Source organism: Ursus americanus, chromosome 30, assembly GCF_024610735.1.
Source record: "Ursus americanus isolate L20-20 chromosome 30, mUrsAme1.1.p, whole genome shotgun sequence".
NCBI classification, from domain to species: Eukaryota; Metazoa; Chordata; class Mammalia; order Carnivora; family Ursidae; genus Ursus; species Ursus americanus.
Genome location: NC_142156.1, coordinates 29873948 through 29890990, shown reverse-complemented (window position 1 = coordinate 29890990; position 17043 = coordinate 29873948). Strand labels below are relative to the sequence as shown.

Genomic DNA, 17043 nt, shown 5'->3' with positions numbered 1-17043 from the left:
CTCAGCCACCATTAGGTGTCCAGGGCCCCTCCACTGTGCTTTGGTTTGATTTCGTGGGATTTGATGTATGTGGGAAGTCTCCATCTTCTGCAAGCTGAAAGGAAGCTGGTATTGCAGGGAGATTGCCAGCTGCTTCCGTGGCTGTGCGTTAGGTACTGACCAAGTTCATGTTCACGTTTCCATCTTCGAGGGCGGGGGTGGGGTCTGGCCTGCCCATGCCTCTCGGAAGTGAGCGTGAGGTGACCATGGCCCAGCTGCTTCTGCTTTCTGGACCCCAGGAAGCAGCCACCCCTGTTAAACTGAAGAGACCCAAAGCTTGGCACCTCAACTGCAGTTAAATACAGGACAGGCTGAGTTCAGAAAGGAGGAAACAGTATGTTCATTTTCTCCCTAACCAAATACCCTCCACAGTGGGGGTGGCAGCACCAGGTTCAGCCTTCCCTTGAAAAGCCTTCAAAGCTTCTTATTTAGGGGCCTATTTCCCCGTTAGAGGGCCAAGGCGAAACCTCTCTGCTGAGAGCAACCCACAGACCTGCAAAAGAGACCTCTCTAGGGTATTGTGGTCACCAGCCCTTAGCATACAGTGGGGTGGTTGTGTGCCCACAGGGAGGCCGTGGAGCTTTCCCACAGGGGGGGCCACTGCCTGCCCTTTGTCTGCCCTTTTACTGCCTTGCTGTCAGTTTCACTCAAGACCGGTCCAAATCTCTCGTTGGTGAACATGTGCTGTGAGCGCCATGCCAAACTCTGGACAATGCTAGTATCAGCACCAGTGTTTGATAACCGCAGCTTCAAACTCCAGTGACAAGGTTGGATCATTGTAGCCGGTGGGGTGGGTGAGACCTGCCTGGCAGGGGAGGCAGTGCAAAGGGGTTGGGGTGCAGTGTCTGCCTGGGTGGTGGGGAGGACCCTGGGGTGTCATCTCTACAGGGTGAGAGTTACATTAATCCCCTCATAGACTTAAAACTGCCAGATGGATCTTAACTTGAATGGTCTAAAGAGTGTGGTCGTCTCCCTTCTCCCCTTCCTTAATTTACGAGCCTTGGGATCTACAGACTCGCGGAATACAAGAAGACAAAATTTGCAGTTAGGGTTTGCATTTGGGGTGTTGGAGACTTACCAGGTTGTATCAGAGCATTGGTACAACGGGAACTGCATATGAGAAGTTAGATGTCTTGGAGCAAATTGTATTTGTACTCCCCCCCCCCCCCCCGCTTTTCAAAGTCTGCATTACTCCACTTTGCTTTTGTGAAAGACCTACATTAGTGCCTGTTGTCGCTAGCCAGTAGATTCCAAAGAGGATTTTCGCTTTTACAAAAAGAAGATGAAAAGCGAAGATAGCGTTTCAGCATTGGTTTTAGAGCGAGCTTTTACAGAGAGACAACACGCACCCTGAGCGAGAGTGGCACCTCCAAGCGCCTTCCCTAGGAACTACGCTCAGCATTTCAGCGTCCAGCTGCCAGAGCTTTGAACTCTGTGAGCATCTGTGGTTATCTCTGTGCATCCGTTAGCAAGGAGTGACCTAAGGTATCAGAAAAGCCCTGAGAACGGTTATTTTTTGGGTCTGGGAACGCTCAAATTTTTTTCCACGTGAATTAATGCTGTTTGCTTTGTTTTATGCCATTTCAGCTTTTGAGAGGTTTCCAAGGAACAGCCTGCTTTCAGATGGGGGGACCTGTACTGACTGCCCGCCTCGCCCATGGCCTGTTGGACTCTACTTAGGGTAGCAACTTGTTTTCGCCCTTAGGCATTTCCGTGGCTGTTCATATTTCAAAAGATATTTTAAAAAATTTCTTGGATTGTAATGGACTTCATTACTAGTCATGGAAATGCTTAAGTTGTGGAAACACAGAAGGAAAATGGTCTGCTCAATTTAACAAAGACCTCCGAGCATCTTGTATTAACTCTAGCTTGCACTTCTGAGTTTGCAGTAAGGCGATCCAAAATCTGCCTTAAAGTGACGAAAACGGTTGATATCCTTATATAGCTAGTTTTTATTAGAAAAAACATTACTTGAGGATTTATTCCAACAAAGTAGAAAATCAATCCAATAAAGAGGGAAATCTGGGGAGTAAGAAGTGGGAGCAACTGTGGTTGCGTCTAAATTATGGATGTGTGGTGTATGTGTAGTGCGTGTGTGGTGTGTGCTCATGTGTGTTAAATCTGAAACCACAAATCCATATGAATGCATCCGAGGAAGCCGTGAGGTCAGGAGACCAGAAGGAAGCAAGCGGAACCATCTGGTGGGTCTTGTCTCACTCTGGTGGAAGATGCTGACTTGCACTTGACTGGAAGCGGGGGTGGGGGGGACGTGTACGTGAATGAGTGTCGTGCACAGAAAAGGTAGTGGGAAGTGCCCATCCCAGTCAGTTGGCAGGGCCTCCATGAGTGCTGAGCCCCTGGACTAGCCTGGGCTGCCTGTCCCCACCTAGACCTTCAACTGGCTGAGTCCCTGGCCAGTGAGTTCTTAAATGGCAGGCCCTTCCTGGTCTCCATGAGAGAGCTCTGCCCTCCCAGCCCCTGCTGCCCAGTAGATCATGACTTCTGGATAGATCACCCCGTCTGTACCTCCACAGTGGCAAGAAGGGTACTTGTCTGGCGTTTCCCTTGGGATTCCCTGCACTGAGCACCATGCCTGATCCACGTTGGGTGGCCAGCGAATATTTGCAGAGTGACCGAATGGTTTCACTGCTGGTAATCTTTGTTTAGTTCATCGAGTAGACGGTGAGTGATCTGCCCTGAGCTACATTGAAGTCTAGGAATACAGACCTGAACCAGTCCTTTACAAACTCCCTTCTGGTTTAACAAGGACCCTTTTCATGTGCATTGTCCTTTCTGAGCCCTCGTGATAGCTTTTGTAGGCAGGTGGGATCCTCCCCTCGGCCAGGTGTGGAAACTAATGCCGGAGAGGAGAACCAATACCTGCGTGCATCCGACTGGACAGGGACAGACAGCTCTCGAACCTGGGTCTGCGTGACCCGTGCGCATGTTTTTTCTCTCCTGTTAGCCCCAGCCCCTGAGGTTTCCTGTCATTCCAAGAGCTGGCCAAAAGGCACGGGCAGGAAGGAGCAGCTGCAGAGCACATCTAAACTGTGCTTTGGGGTAAAGGATGAAACCCGTCTCTTCACCGACCAGTATATGGCATTGATCAAAGAAAACTCTGTTCATTCTCTAATGAGCCAGTTGAAGTTCAGCTTATCCCCTTGGAGTTGGTCTGTCTGTGGAGAAATAAAAACTACTTATCTGAAAGTGGCTATAATTATGCACGAGCTGTTGAGCAGGGAGGCTTCAGAAGCAGGCACTCAGGTGCTGGTGCCTGAGTGAATGTCCAGTGGAAAGGGCCTGACACAGGTTGGGGGGAGAGTGGACTTTGGGGCTCGGGCTGATAGGGTCCTGGTCACTCAAGGCTCTGTAATCCTCTGTATTCATCCAAATAGCAGAGTGCCATGCCATTCACCATGTCCTGCAGAGTGCCAGGCCTGGGGCATGGAGTGGGGCAGGGCTGAGTGCTGGCAAGGTCAGTGTGGACTGGCTTGTGAAGGGCCTCAGGTGCTAGGCTAAGTGAGGATTTTGGTATGAGTGAGGGCTTGCTGGTGAGTGTGGGATCGGGTGAGCAGAGGGAGCACGGGGTTCCATTCAGGACCAGTGAGCAGCCAGCTGGAGATGGCTAGGAGGCCTTTGCCCTGTGGGTCTGACATGCGGGAGGAAGAAGTGAGGGGTGATAGTTGGTCTCCTGGGATGGCTGAAATCTCATGGGTTGAGCATGTGAAGGCCTTCAATAGCGAACGAAGGGCAGAGCGGCCTCAGGGGCGTGGGAGGGGGTAGTTGCACAAAGGAGCTCAGAATGAAGCTGCTGCTTGGGGATATGACTTTTTTTTTTTTTTTTTTTTTTTAAAGATTTTATTTATTTATTTGACAGAGAGAGAGACAGCCAGCGAGAGAGGGAACACAAGCAGGGGGAGTGGGAGAGGAAGAAGCAGGCTCACAACAGAGGAGCCTGATGTGGGACTCGATCCCAGAACGCCGGGATCACGCCCTGAGCTGAAGGCAGACACTTAACCGCTGTGCCACCCAGGCGCCCCGGGGATATGACTTTTTTAAAAGGTTGATGGAGAAAGAGGCAGGGTTGGGGACATCTGTGTCTCCCAGGAAAGGGACGTGAATGTGGCCCTAGTGTCGGGAGAGCGAGCTTTGCAGCGCTGGGGCTCAGCAGGAGCTCCGGAGAAGCTCAGCGGTGGTCAGCTTCCCTGACCGCCTCTAGCTGCTCTCCTGGGAAGCCCTTCATTACAGCAGTGCTCCTCTGGCCTCGTGGGCCTGCTGCAGCCAGTCCAGCATGGGAGATAATTCTCACTCCTGGCAACAGGACAGCTTAGGAGAGGCACATGAATTGATGGAGGGGTGGGCTGTGACAGGAGCCTGGCAGACCACCCCAGAGGGAGTGTTGGCATTGACTGGAGGTTCGGGAGGTGTTGTGTCTGTCCAGGGGCGGGGCCATAAGTGGGCATTCCTGAATGGGGACAGGGCCATGGGGACCATGGATTTGGATAGGTGAGATGGAGGTGGCTGTAGGAACAGCCATGGGACAACCTGGGGTGGACAGATGAGTGGGCTAGAGCCCCCCCCCATGAGATTGCCCCTAGAAGGTGCTGGCATTTTGGGCAGAAACCTGAGGGGCTCCTGGCCATGCCTTCCAGGCTCAGTGCTGGGGACACACCCATGTTCCGGCATGTAGCGGCCTGCTGGTGTGGTTGTGGGTAGGCATGTGCTGGTGTGTCAGGGCAGCTGGTGGGGGTGTGCTTCGGCGTACAGTGGCGGGCTTTCTGGCCTATCAGTGATGCAGCTGCCCTCATTTTCTCTCAAAAGGTATGACCCAAGGCACAACCGCTGGTTCCAGATCCAGTCGCTGCAGCAGGAGCACGCCGACCTGTGTGTGTGTGTTGTGGGCAGGTACATCTATGCGGTGGCGGGCCGAGACTACCATAATGATCTGAATGCTGTGGAGCGCTACGATCCCGCCACCAACTCCTGGGCTTACGTGGCTCCGCTCAAGAGGGAGGTAAGGAAACCCCTCCAAGGGGGGCCTTTTCCTGCCCGCTTTCCTTCCGGGGTATGCAGAGAGTGGATGGTCAAGCCAGGAAACCGGGCCTAGTGGGCACCTCCAAAGACTCTGCACTGTGATTGGGGCAGGGGACCCCTGAGGTTCGGCCAGCCCCCTGGGGAGATCCTCCCCAAGTGTACACCAGATCCCATTCCCCAGAATTTCATCCCCATCTTGGTCTCACCACCTTGGTCCCAGGAAGCTGCTTTATTTTTTATTTTTTATTTTCTTAAAGATCTTATTTATTTGAGAGAGAGAATCTGAGGCAGACTCAGATCATGGAGCCCGACACGGGGCTCGATCATGGAGCCCGACACGGGGCTCCATCCTATCACTGCGAGATCAGAACCTGAGCTGAAACCAAGAGTTGGAGGTTCACCCAACTGAGCCACCCAGGTGCCCCCCCCCCCGGAAGCTGCTTTAACCTTGCAGTTCAAATGTAGACAGATTTAAAAAAAAAAAAAAAACTGAGCAATTTAAAAAAAAAAAAAATGTAGACAGAAGCCTTCCCCTGGTCTGTCCCTCAGCACAGCTGAGCTGAGGTGAAATGTGTCCAAAGATGTTGTCAAACAGGAGGGACACTGTGATAGAGGAGGGCTCAGGAGCCTCAGACTTCTCCATGGGCCTCCTGGAAGGTGAGGCCTTTGAAAAGCCAAAAACCCACTTTAGAAGTTGTAGTTCATATTTGTTTGCTTGGTTTTAAAGATCAGGTGTACCCAGGGGTACCCCTGGGCACTCCAGAGGTAGAGGATGGCATGAGGACCCATGTGGGGGCTGTTGTCCGGGCTCTGCCACAAGAGCTCCTGCCTTTCTGAACCTCTTTCCACATCTCCTCTCTTTATCTCTCACCCCTCTCCAATCCCCCCCAAGGCTGTAGTCTTTGACGTCAGGGGGCTGAGGTCTCCTTGATGGGTGCAGCTCTTCTCCATGGCCCATAAGGCCTCTGAGGCCAGGGGTTCTCTCCCAGGCAGGGAAAGCTGGTCTGCTCTGTGCTCCTCTGCTTCCCTGGGGAAGGAAACACCTCTGCTGGGGTACTCCCTACCCTTATTCTGGAGAAAGAAAGAGATTTTTGCATGGGAAAGATCAGGGGGTCCTTGAGACCTGGTAGACCTCTGAATTCTGTTCTGAAAAGGAGTGAGTAGGAATGGGGGGTGTTGGGCTCCAGGGAGTGTTTGTCTGGAAGCTGCAGTTCTCCGATGTGGCCACAGAGGGGCAGCCTCGGCCTTCAACCAGGTTCATTCTGTCACTGTTCTTCCTTCTTTCATACCATTCATTTATACAGCTACTATTTATTAAGCACCTACCATATACCAAGCCCGGGGATCCAATGGTGATAAAAGATGAGAAAAGTTCCCCTCCAGATCACGGTGTCCACAGCCTAATAGGAGAGACCACTCTTAACCACTGAACAAATCAGTGAAGTAATTGCCGATTGTGCTAAGTGTGATGAAGGAAATGGAGAGTGTTGAGCTCAGCATTGCGCAGGGTGGGGGCTCTGGCAGGACTAATCTGAAAAGACTGGGGAAGGCCCATCTGAAGAGATGTTGAGTAGACCAAGGGAGAGGGAAGAAGGAGCTCCCAGGCTAGGAGGGGGACTTCCCAATTCTGAGAAAGAGGGATGGCATGAGGAGGGATTGTGAAGAGACAGGATGGAGAGGAGCAGCTCCTGAGCCATCTGGTGGACCAGGTGGGGGCGATGGTGGCTTGTCCTAGGGTAGAGGCTGTGGGGAAGAAGAGAGATGGGCAGGTTCGAGGTGTAGTTTGGAGGTAAACGGACCAGACTTTTTGATGGATCAGATGTTAGAGAGTGAAAGGTAGATAATGGAAGACACCCAGGCTCCAGATTTGAGCACCTGGGTGGATGGCTAAGCCGCTGACCAGGAGGACAAATGGGTTTGGGAATGAAAAAGAAAAGGAAGGGTTCCATGTAGAACATGATAACTATTCCAATGGGAAATGTCAGTTTGACATTAAAAGTCAAGCTTGGGAGTGATCAGCCAGGAGATAGGTGGAGGATTTGTCAGGACATGATGGTGTGCTGGCAGTGGGAACAGCTGTGATCAGCTCAGAGGAGGAGGGACTATGAGAGGGTTGTGGAGGGGCGGCCAGGGAGATAGATGGGAAACCTGCCAGAGAGCAAGGGCGTTTTCTCCTGTGTGCAGAGGGGGCCCACAGGTCCTGGAGAAGGCAGATAGGCAGCCCACATTGCTAATTTAGAACCCACAGTCAGACATAGTAAATGACTGAGGGAAAAGGCTGTCACACAGCCTCATCAGTTTGTCACATTCTCTTACCTGTTTCTTAGGGACCCATATAATGCCGAGTCCCACCAGTGTGGCATTATTAACAACTGGTTGCTGACATGCCCCCCACAGACCATGAACTCCCTGGCCTACTTCCTGTGTTCCAGAGGAGAAAAGGGGGATCTCTGCAGGGAACTCCCTCACTTAAAAACCTCCCCAGAGAACTCACACCTCTGGGAAGATAGAGTAGATGTATTCTTCCTAATTAATTCCTCTTGCTAAGTACAACTCAAAACTCTGGACACTAGAGTTTTGCTGGACACTCTCTCTCTATATATATAAAAACCCTTAAGATCATAATGGTTGAGAGAAGACAGTTCATCTAGGGATCTCAGGACCTGAGAAACAACACCGTACGGTAATGTGTTCCCTGGGTTTTCTTTTTGTCTCGTATACCCCAGTCTTGTAAGTACAGAGGCTGATAGCACCCATGGGAGGCCAACTTTGATAAATGTATAAAAATTGAAATCCTCACTGTGTTCTCTGTCTCAGATGGACTCAGACTAGAAATCACCAACAGAAAGTTAACAGGGGGAAAAAAAGTTAACAGGAAAATCTCCAAACAGTCGGAAACTAAACACACGTCTAAATAATCCACAGGTCAAGGGGGAATAATAAAATACCATGAAACGAATGAAAATGGAAAGTGAGCATGTCAGCATTGGTGGCATCAAGCTATAGCTGTGCTGAGAGAGAAATTTGTGACACTAAAAGCATACATTAAAGAAGAAAAATCAACAATATAAGCTGCTATCTTAAGAACTTGGGGGGGGGAGAGCAAAATAAAACCAAACCAAGCAAAAGAAATATTAAAGAGCAGAAATCAGTGAAGTTCAAACCATAAAAACAAGAGAGAAAATCAATGAAACAACTGGCTCTTAGGGCGCCTGGGTGGCTCAGTCGTTAAGCGTCTGCCTTTGGCTCAGGTCATGATCCCAGGGTCCTGGGATCGAGCCCTGCATCGTGCTCCCTGCTCAGTGGGAAGCCTGCTTCTCCCTCTCCTACTCCCCCTGCTTGTGTTCCCTCTCTCACTGTGTCTCTCTGTCAAATAAATAAAATCTTACAAAGAAAAAAAAAAAAAGAACTGGCTCTTAACAAGATAAATAAAATTGACAAACCTCTAGAAAGAGAAGTGACAATTTAAAATATCAAGAGAAATGGGACATTACTACAAACCCTGCAGACATCAAAGTATGAGAAGGGAATACTGTGAACAACCCTACATGTGTAAACTTGGTTACAGATGAATTCCTCAAAAAATACAATGTAACACAACTGACTCAAAGCTAAATAGATAATTTGAATAATCCTCTACCTGTTAAGGAAATTGAACTTCCCAAAAAGAAATATCCAGGCCTAGATAGTTTTATTGAGGAATTCTACTAAACATTTGAAAGTTAACAATTCTGCATATTTTTTTTTTCCAGAAAATGGAAGAGGAGGGAATACTTCCCAGTTCATCTTATGAGGTTAACATTAACTTGATAACAAAACCACACAAAGACAGCCCCCAAAAAAGACAAATCTCCCATAAATCTACATATGAATGTCCTTCCTTAAATCTTAGCAAATAGAATTATCCCCCTCAATAAAAGAAATGCATGACAAATGGAGTTGATTACAGAGATGGGAGGCTAGTTCCATATTTGAAATTTAATCAGTGTATAATCCACCATGTTAAAAATCATACAATCAGGGGCGCCTGGGTGGCACGGAGGTTAAGCGTCTGCCTTCGGCTCGGCGTGATCCCAGTGTTGTGGAATCGAGCCCCACATCAGGCTCCTCCGCTATGAGCCTGCTTCTTCCTCTCCCACTCCCCCTGCCTGTGTTCCCTCTCTCGCTGGCTGTCTCTATCTCTGTCAAATAAATAAATAAAATCTTTTTTAAAAAATCATGCAATCATATCAGTCAAAGCAGGAAAAGGATTTGACAATATTTTGCCTCCGTTCATGATCAGACTAAAAAAATAAGAATAGAGACTAGTTTCCTTAACTTGATGAAGAACATCTACTAAAATCCTACTGCTAATATTGTGTTTAATGGTGAAAGACTGAGTTGAATGTTTTTCCTAAGATGGGGAGCAGGGCAAGGATGTCTGCTCTCACCACTCTTATCTGTCATAGTCCTGGAGGGTCTAGCCAGTGAAACATGGCAAGAAAAGAAAAGAATACATCCAGATTGAAAAGGAAGAAGTAAAACTGACCCTAAAGATGAATAAATTGTCCAAAGTGTAACGGAATCTACAGGGGCACCTGGGTGGCTCAGTTAGTTAGGTGTCCAACTCTTGATTTCGGTTCAGGTCGTGATCTCAGGGTCATGAGATCGATTCCCACATCGGGCTCCACACTCAGCACAGAGTCTGCCTGAGGTTCTCTCTCTCCCTCTCCCCCTCCCCTGCTTACATATTTTCTCTTTCTCTCAAATAAGTAAATAAATAAAAATCTTAAAGGAATCTATAAAAAAAAAAATCCTAGCACTAATAAGGGAGTTCAGTGAGATTGTAGGATATGAGATAAACCTGCAGAAATGAATTGCATTTTTGTATATTTAGCAATGAATATGTGGACACTGAAATGGAAAGTACTATTTATAATTGCTCAAAAAAATGAAATGCTTAGGTGTAAATTTAACAACACTTATAGAATTTATATGCTCAAAGTTATAAAATGCTGATGAAAGAAATAAAAGAAGATGTAAATAAGGGGGGAGACATACCATGTACATGGATTGGAAGACTCAAGTAATAAAGATGTCAGTTCTTCCCAAATTGATATATGGTGTTTAACTCAATTCCTATCAAAATTCCAGCAGCAGTTTTTATAAATATAGATGAGACTATTCTGAGATTTATGTGGAAAGGCAAAGGATCTAGAATACCTCAGTTTTGTAAAGGAATAAAGTGGGAAGGGGGTGGTTGGGTGGCTCAGTCTGTTAAGTGTCTGCCTTCAGCTCAGGTCGTGATCCCGGGGTCCTGGGATCGAGTCCTGCATCGGGCTCCCTGCTCAGTGGGGAGTCTGCTTCTCCCTCTGCCTTCCCCCCTGGCTTGTGCTCTCTCTCTCACTCACTCTCTGTCTGTCTCAAATAAGTATTTGACAGAGACACAGTGAGAGAAGGAACACAAGCAGGGGGAATAGGAGAGGCAGATGCATAACGACTGAGCCACCCAGGGGACCCTAAGTAAAATCTTCAAAAAACAAAGAATGTAAAGGAATACAATGGGAAGAATCAATCTACCCAATTTCAAGACTTACTACATAGCTACGGTGTCACAACCGTGGTGTTGGCACAGGGATACACACATAGATCAGTGCAACAGAATGGAGAGCCCACACAGATGTGTCCCTCTGATTTTTGACAAAGGTGCAAAAGCAATTGAATGGAAAAAAGATAACTTTCCAACAAATTATACGAGAACAGTTGGAATCCACAAGCAGAGAAAATGAACATCGACCCAAGTCTCATACTTCATACAAAAATTAACTCAAAGTGGTTTACGAGCTTAGCTGTAAAATGTAAATCTATATAGTACTTAGGGGAAAAAAGTAGAAGAAAATCTTTGGGATCTAGGCCTGGGCCACAAGTATTTAGACATGACCCCCAAATCATGAGCCATAAAAAGAAAAATCGATAAATGGGACTTCATGAGAACTACGGAGGGGGGATATCAGACGGCAAACAAGCACGTGAGAAGATGTTCAACATCATTAGCCATTAGGGAAGCGCATTTCAGACCCACAGTGAGAAAACCCCCCCATCGGAGTGACTAAACGAAAAACTAGTGGCAGCAGCCAGTGCTGGCGGGGCTGCAGAGAAGCCAGGTGGCCCGTACGTGGCTGTTGGGAGTGTAAAATGGCACAGCTGCACTGGGAAGGAATAACACAAGGTCTTTAAATAGTTAACTTGCAACTACCATGCAACCCAGCAGTTGCCATCCTGGGCATTTATCCCAGAAAGATGGAAACTGTATGCAAACATGTATAGCGGTTTATTGGTAACAGCCAGAAACTGGAAGCAAAGCTGGTGTCCTTCAACAGGTGAATGGCTAAGCAAAGTGTAGCAGATGCGCAGCTGGAATTCTACTGAGCAATAAAAACGGACAACGGTCTAAACCCAAGGTAGCATAGAAAGCCCGTTTCAAAAGGTTACGTGCTGCGTGATTCCATTCATATGATACTCTTGAAATGACGGAATTATAGAAATAGGGAAACAGATTGGTGGTTGACAGGGATTAAAGAGGGGGTTCGGGGCGGGGGGAGGGTTGTGGCTGTGATTACGAACAGGCAGCAGAAGGGAGCCTAGTGGAGATGGAGGTGTCCTGTGTCTTGACTGTGTCAGCGTCAGCATCCTGGTTGTGTCCTTGTGCTAGAGTTATGCCAGCTCCTGTCATTGGGGAGCCTGGGTAAAGGGTACGTGGGCATCTGTAGTATTTTCTTACAACTACGTGTGAATCTACGCTTACTTCAAAATGAAAAGCTTAGTTAAACAAACAAACCCAAGGGACGCCTGGGTGGCTCAGTTGGTTAAGCATCTGCTTTTGGCTCAGGTCATGATCCCGGGGTTCTAGGATCGAGTCCTGCATCAGGCTCCTTGCTCAGTGAGGAGCCTGCCTCTCCCCTGCCTGCCTGTCCCTCTGCTTGTACACTCCTCTCCTTCTCTCTCTCTCTCTCTCTCTCTGTCTCTCTCTGCGTGTGTGTCAAATCAATCAATCAGATAAATCTTAAAAAAAACAAAAACGCAAACACCAAAACCTCCCTAGGTCCCCACCATTGGTGAGAGAAGACCCAAGCCCTTGGTTTATGTCCTGCCCACTGCTCTGTCCCCTGCCTAAGTCTGAGGACCAAAATCAAAAGCAGGGTGGTGTATTTTCTTCCCCCACACATAACCATCACTAAAATGGCGTTGTTCTCTGTGTTTGATTTTGCATCTCACTTTCCTCCTCACCATATCGTTAGATATTATTTGTGAACAGATTGTGAAAGTGGAGTCAACAGGCCTGGAGGATTGGCTGGTCATTGGGAGTGGGGGAGAAGTGGAGGCCACTGAAGGTGGGTTAGGTAATCGCAGAAGTGCTGTCTCCTCCTGTGACGGGCTCAACAGGCTGTGCTTTGATTGCTTTGAGCCCCCCTGCAGATGTCTCCTTTAAGGCAAGGGAAAGGGGGGCGCCTGGGTGGCTCAGTCGTTAAGCGTCTGCCTTCGGCTCAGGGCGTGATCCTGGCGTTCTGGGATCGAGCCCCACATCAGGCTCCTCCGCTGGGGGCCTGCTTCTTCCTCTCCCACTCCCCCTGCTTGTGTTCCCTCTCTCGCTGGCTGTTTTCTGTCAAATAAATAAAATCTTTAAAAAAAAAAAATAAGGCAAGGGAAAGGCATAGATTCCGTTCTCCCCCTTGTAGAAGCTCAGAGTCACTTCTGGGTCCGTAGACTCGTCCCCTATTGGGGTAAGGTCAGGCTGGATGACTAGGACCGAATCAGGGAGCGTTCTCAGCAGAATGTGAGGTGGAAGCTGGGGACACCACGAGGGATGGTGTGCAGCTGTGGGGTATGAGCGGCCTCAGTGAGGGCCCCTGGTTGCCTTCCCTCATGGCACTCTTACCCCCTCCCCACACACCCCCGGTTCTTTGGTGGCAGGTGTATGCCCACGCGGGCGCCACGCTGGAGGGGAAGATGTACGTTACCTGTGGTCGCAGAGGAGAGGACTACCTGAAGGAGACGCACTGCTATGACCCCGACAGCAACACCTGGCACAGCCTGGCTGATGGGCCCGTGCGGCGGGCCTGGCACGGCATGGCCACGCTCCTGGACAAGTTGTACGTGATCGGGGGCAGCAACAATGACGCTGGCTACAGGAGAGATGTGCACCAGGTGAGCAGAGCTGGGCTGCCCGTGCGCGTGTTCTTCTCATCCCTTCCAGTTGTTTCAGGTGAAAAATTAATTGCAGCATGTATGCCTTTGTATTAAATAGGCTGTATTTTTTATAGCAGTTTTAGGTTCCCAGCAAAACTGAACAGAAGGTGCAGAGATTTGCCATATACCCCCATCCCTGCACACGTGGTCTCCCCCACCATCAACATCCCCCACCAGAGTGGGACATTTGTTAGAATCCATGAACCCACCATGACACGTTCTACGCCAAACCCATAGTTTACATCAGGGTTCACTCTTGGGTGGTCTGCATTCCCTGGATTTGGACCAATGACATGTATCCACCATCATAGCATCAGGCAGGGTGCTTTCATTTGTTTTTATTATTAAAAACATTAATTATAAAGTTAGTATAACCGCATTGCAGGTCCTTTGAATAATGGATAAGGCTGAGGAAAAGCACCCATAATTCTGCTCAGTGCCAGTGCTTTTTAGTCCTGCCTGTGCATGGTTTCCACCTAATTGTAGGTAAAGAGCATTCCATTCTGCTTCTGGCTGAAGTTTGTCGTTTTACAACTGTTGTCCAGTTTAATACTCGATTTCCATAGCCCACCTCAGCGGCCATGCAGTATTCTGTCACGTGGGTACGTCATTTGGCTTGGTCCAAGTTTTGACTATTCCAAGTAACAAAAGTAATATTTACTTTGTAGTGCGTTTCAGGTATTTTGGATTGCTTTCTTAGGTGAGAGCTCTGTTTCTCAAAGTGTGGTCCCAGACCAGCAGCATCCGCATCACTGGGAACTTGTTAGAAATGCAGGTTCTCAGGCCCCAGCCCAGACCCACTGACCTGGAAGGTCCAGGGGCGGGGCACAGCGGTGTGTCTTAACAGGCCCCAAGTGGAGAGAAGCCCTGGGCCCTCCTGGATCAGTTTCCTATGGCTGCCATGACAAATCACCACCAACTTACTAACTTGACACAATGTAAGCGTATTCTTACAGTTTGTATGTCCTAAGTCTGATGTGGTCTCACTGGCTAAAATCCAGATGTCCTTTTTGGGGCACCAGGGGAGAATCTGGCTCCTTGCTCACTCAGGTTATCAGTTCACTTCCCTGCGTGTGTAGAACTAAGGTCCCTGTTTCTTTGCTGGCTGTCGGCTAAAGGCCCTTATTGGCTTCTAGAGGCCTCTGCGTTCCCTGGCCTGGGCCCGCTTCGTCCTCAGCCAGCAACGGCAGGTTGTCCTTCTGACTTCTCTTCTCTCCTGGTAGACTTTCCCCTCTGCTTTCAAGGACTTGTGCAATTAGACGGGCTGCCCGGCGAGTCCAGGATAACCTCCCCACCTCGAGGTCCATACCCTGAAGCATGTCTGCAGAGTTCCTTTTGCCACGTAAAGTAACACAAGTTCTAGAGATTTAGGACACGGACTTCTTTAGAGGTCATTTCTTTGCCTACCACGGAGGGAGAACCAAAGGTGGTTATTAAGTCAAAAAGATAAGATTTTTGTGGCTCTTAATACATATTGTCGGACAGCTTTCCCGGAGTGTCAGACCAGCACAGAGACGAACGGCTTCATTGCGCATCTGTCAGCACTGGGCCTTGTGATTTTTCTTACCCCAGTGGCAGCTAGTTGTCAGGGACACATTTAACTCCGGTTTTCCATTTCTTGATTACGAGTAAGTGAAACATTTTCCCACGTGTTTGTTTACCGTTTGGGGGAATTTTGGAGACGTGAGACCGTTGATGGTCAGCAAGCTGACTATTTCCACATTTTATCTGCACTTCCCCCTGGAGTTGGTGCTGTGAGGGAGTTAGCTGGGGCCCATGTCTTTGGTCAGTTTCAGTCTTGTGGAGGGGAGAGAACCCCAGACCTTGGAGAAGAGCAGCGTGCCAGTGGGGAGGTGCCACACACCTGGGTCCGCAGGCTGGCCGAGGGCCCTGGAGGCGGGACAGAGCGTCAGCCTGGCCCATGGACAGGACATTTTGACGCTGGCCCCAGACTCTTCCTCCAGGGGAGCCTGGCTGTGTCCCTCAGCCTTGGTTTGAATCCAGGATCTGGCCGAGAGTGCTGCCCTGCCCAGCTGGCCCAGGGCAGCCCGGCAGCCCTGTCCTGGCAGGTGCCCAGCTTTACTGTGACCTTGGCTTTGCAGGTGGCTTGCTACAGCTGCACGTCTGGGCAGTGGTCATCCGTGTGCCCGCTCCCAGCCGGGCACGGTGAGCCTGGCATTGCTGTGCTGGACACCAGGATCTACGTGCTGGGTGGCCGCTCGCACAACCGAGGCAGCCGCACGGGCTACGTGCACATCTACGATGTGGAGAAGGACTGTTGGGAGGAGGGGCCGCAGCTAGACAACTCCATCTCAGGCCTGGCAGCCTGCGTACTCACCCTGCCCCGCTCCCTGCTCCTGGAGCCACCTCGTGGGACCCCTGACCGCAGCCAGGCCGACCCGGACTTTGCCTCCGAGGTGATGAGCGTGTCTGACTGGGAGGAATTTGACAACTCAAGCGAGGACTAGGGCTCTGGCACCTGGTGTCACAGGGGAAGGTGGCAGGAGCTCTGAGGGCAGTGGGCCCCCAGGCGGCCCCCCCTGCTGGCACTGCCTGCTTGCCGGCTTCTGCTACCCATCCTTCCCACCAGTCTGCCCGCCAGTCTACAGCGGTGATTTGGGGAGCTCAGCGGACCCGGGGCTGTGATCACCCTGCAGTGGGGAATGCTTGCAGAGGGCTCTGGTTCTCCGGAGGAGTTTACCGGGCCCACTTCTCAGCTTGGACTGGGCATGGTGTCACCAGCTGTCTTGGACTCCCCAGTGCCTGGTTCTACTCCCTGCTGGGCTGAGAGGGCACCCTTCTCCAAAGGGACCCGGGGACTGGCCCCGTGGGTGAGGGGGCCGAGGCACACCGCGCCCCTTTCCATGGGCAGGGAAGGGGTCGAGTGAGCCTGTGGCCTGCCTAGCATCCAGAGGCTCGAGCTATTGCAAGCTCCCAAAGCTTGGAAAAGGAACAGAGTTACATAGAGTTGCCCGAGACTGGTTCTAGTAATAAAAGGATCCCCTACAGCTGGGCTTTTCTGACCCCATGTTGTTGATAAGTGAAATAAATCATCTTACAAAAGGTGTGAATTGTCTTCCTGTGGCCGTGGCCTCACCACCATCCATTCACAGCCTGTGCAAGGCCATCGTCTATGGGTGCCTGTGGGCTTCCGGGCTCAGAGCTGCTGAGTGGCAGTGGCAGGCCAGGAGCCCCCACCCGGGGGAAAAGCACAGTACACCCCCAACTAGCAAGGCTGTTACTGGGATACCTGGAAACCCACCCTGGTCTGCTGAGAGGCAGTCACCCGGCCTGCCCGAGCACCTTCTCTGGTGAGGTGCTCTTTGAACCTCAGTCCAGCTCGGGGAGCAATCTCGTGGCCCCGAGTAAAGCCCAGCCCCATGCCTGGGGAGGGAGACCCAGTCACCACAGGCTCCTGCCTGCTTGCTGGATCTGAGTGTGGCCGCTGCATTTCCTATAGGTTCGCTGGCTGAGTTCTCAGCACATCGTCTCAAGGGTCATGCTGGTACAGCGGATGGCAGCCTCGGAGCCACCCGGGAATGGGCTGGGCTTCCAGCACCTACCTGGCTTCTGCACAGCCGAGCTTCCACCTGAACACCCTCTCCTCCCCCTCCCGCCGCAGCTTCTGCTCTTGCAAACCCTCCACGGCGGGGAGCAACCTGCAGATGATCTGTGACTTCCCAAGTCTCCCGGGCAGAGCATGAGGACTCCTGGGTCTACTTTCAGTACCCCAGTGCCTTGCCC

At 50.3% G+C, this 17043-nt stretch overlaps 1 protein-coding gene across 5 annotated transcripts in view; it reads left to right on the top strand.

Annotated features, from left to right (window-relative positions):
• The window catches only part of KLHL22 (kelch like family member 22), a 37606-nt gene extending 21242 nt beyond the window's left edge, over positions 1-16364 (top strand). For 4 of the 5 annotated variants that reach the window (XM_045815139.2, XM_087857523.1, XM_087857524.1 and 1 more), the window contains 3 exons: positions 4861-5053; positions 13024-13257; positions 15402-16364. In XM_045815139.2, the coding sequence (XP_045671095.1) occupies positions 4861-5053; positions 13024-13257; positions 15402-15767 (793 nt within the window). In that variant the 3' untranslated portion in view covers positions 15768-16364. Of the gene's footprint in view, positions 1-4860; positions 5054-8825; positions 11636-13023; positions 13258-15401 lie in introns of those variants that run through there. The other variant, XM_087857526.1, reaches the window with a different exon arrangement.
• Positions 16365-17043: the final 679 nt, after the last annotated feature.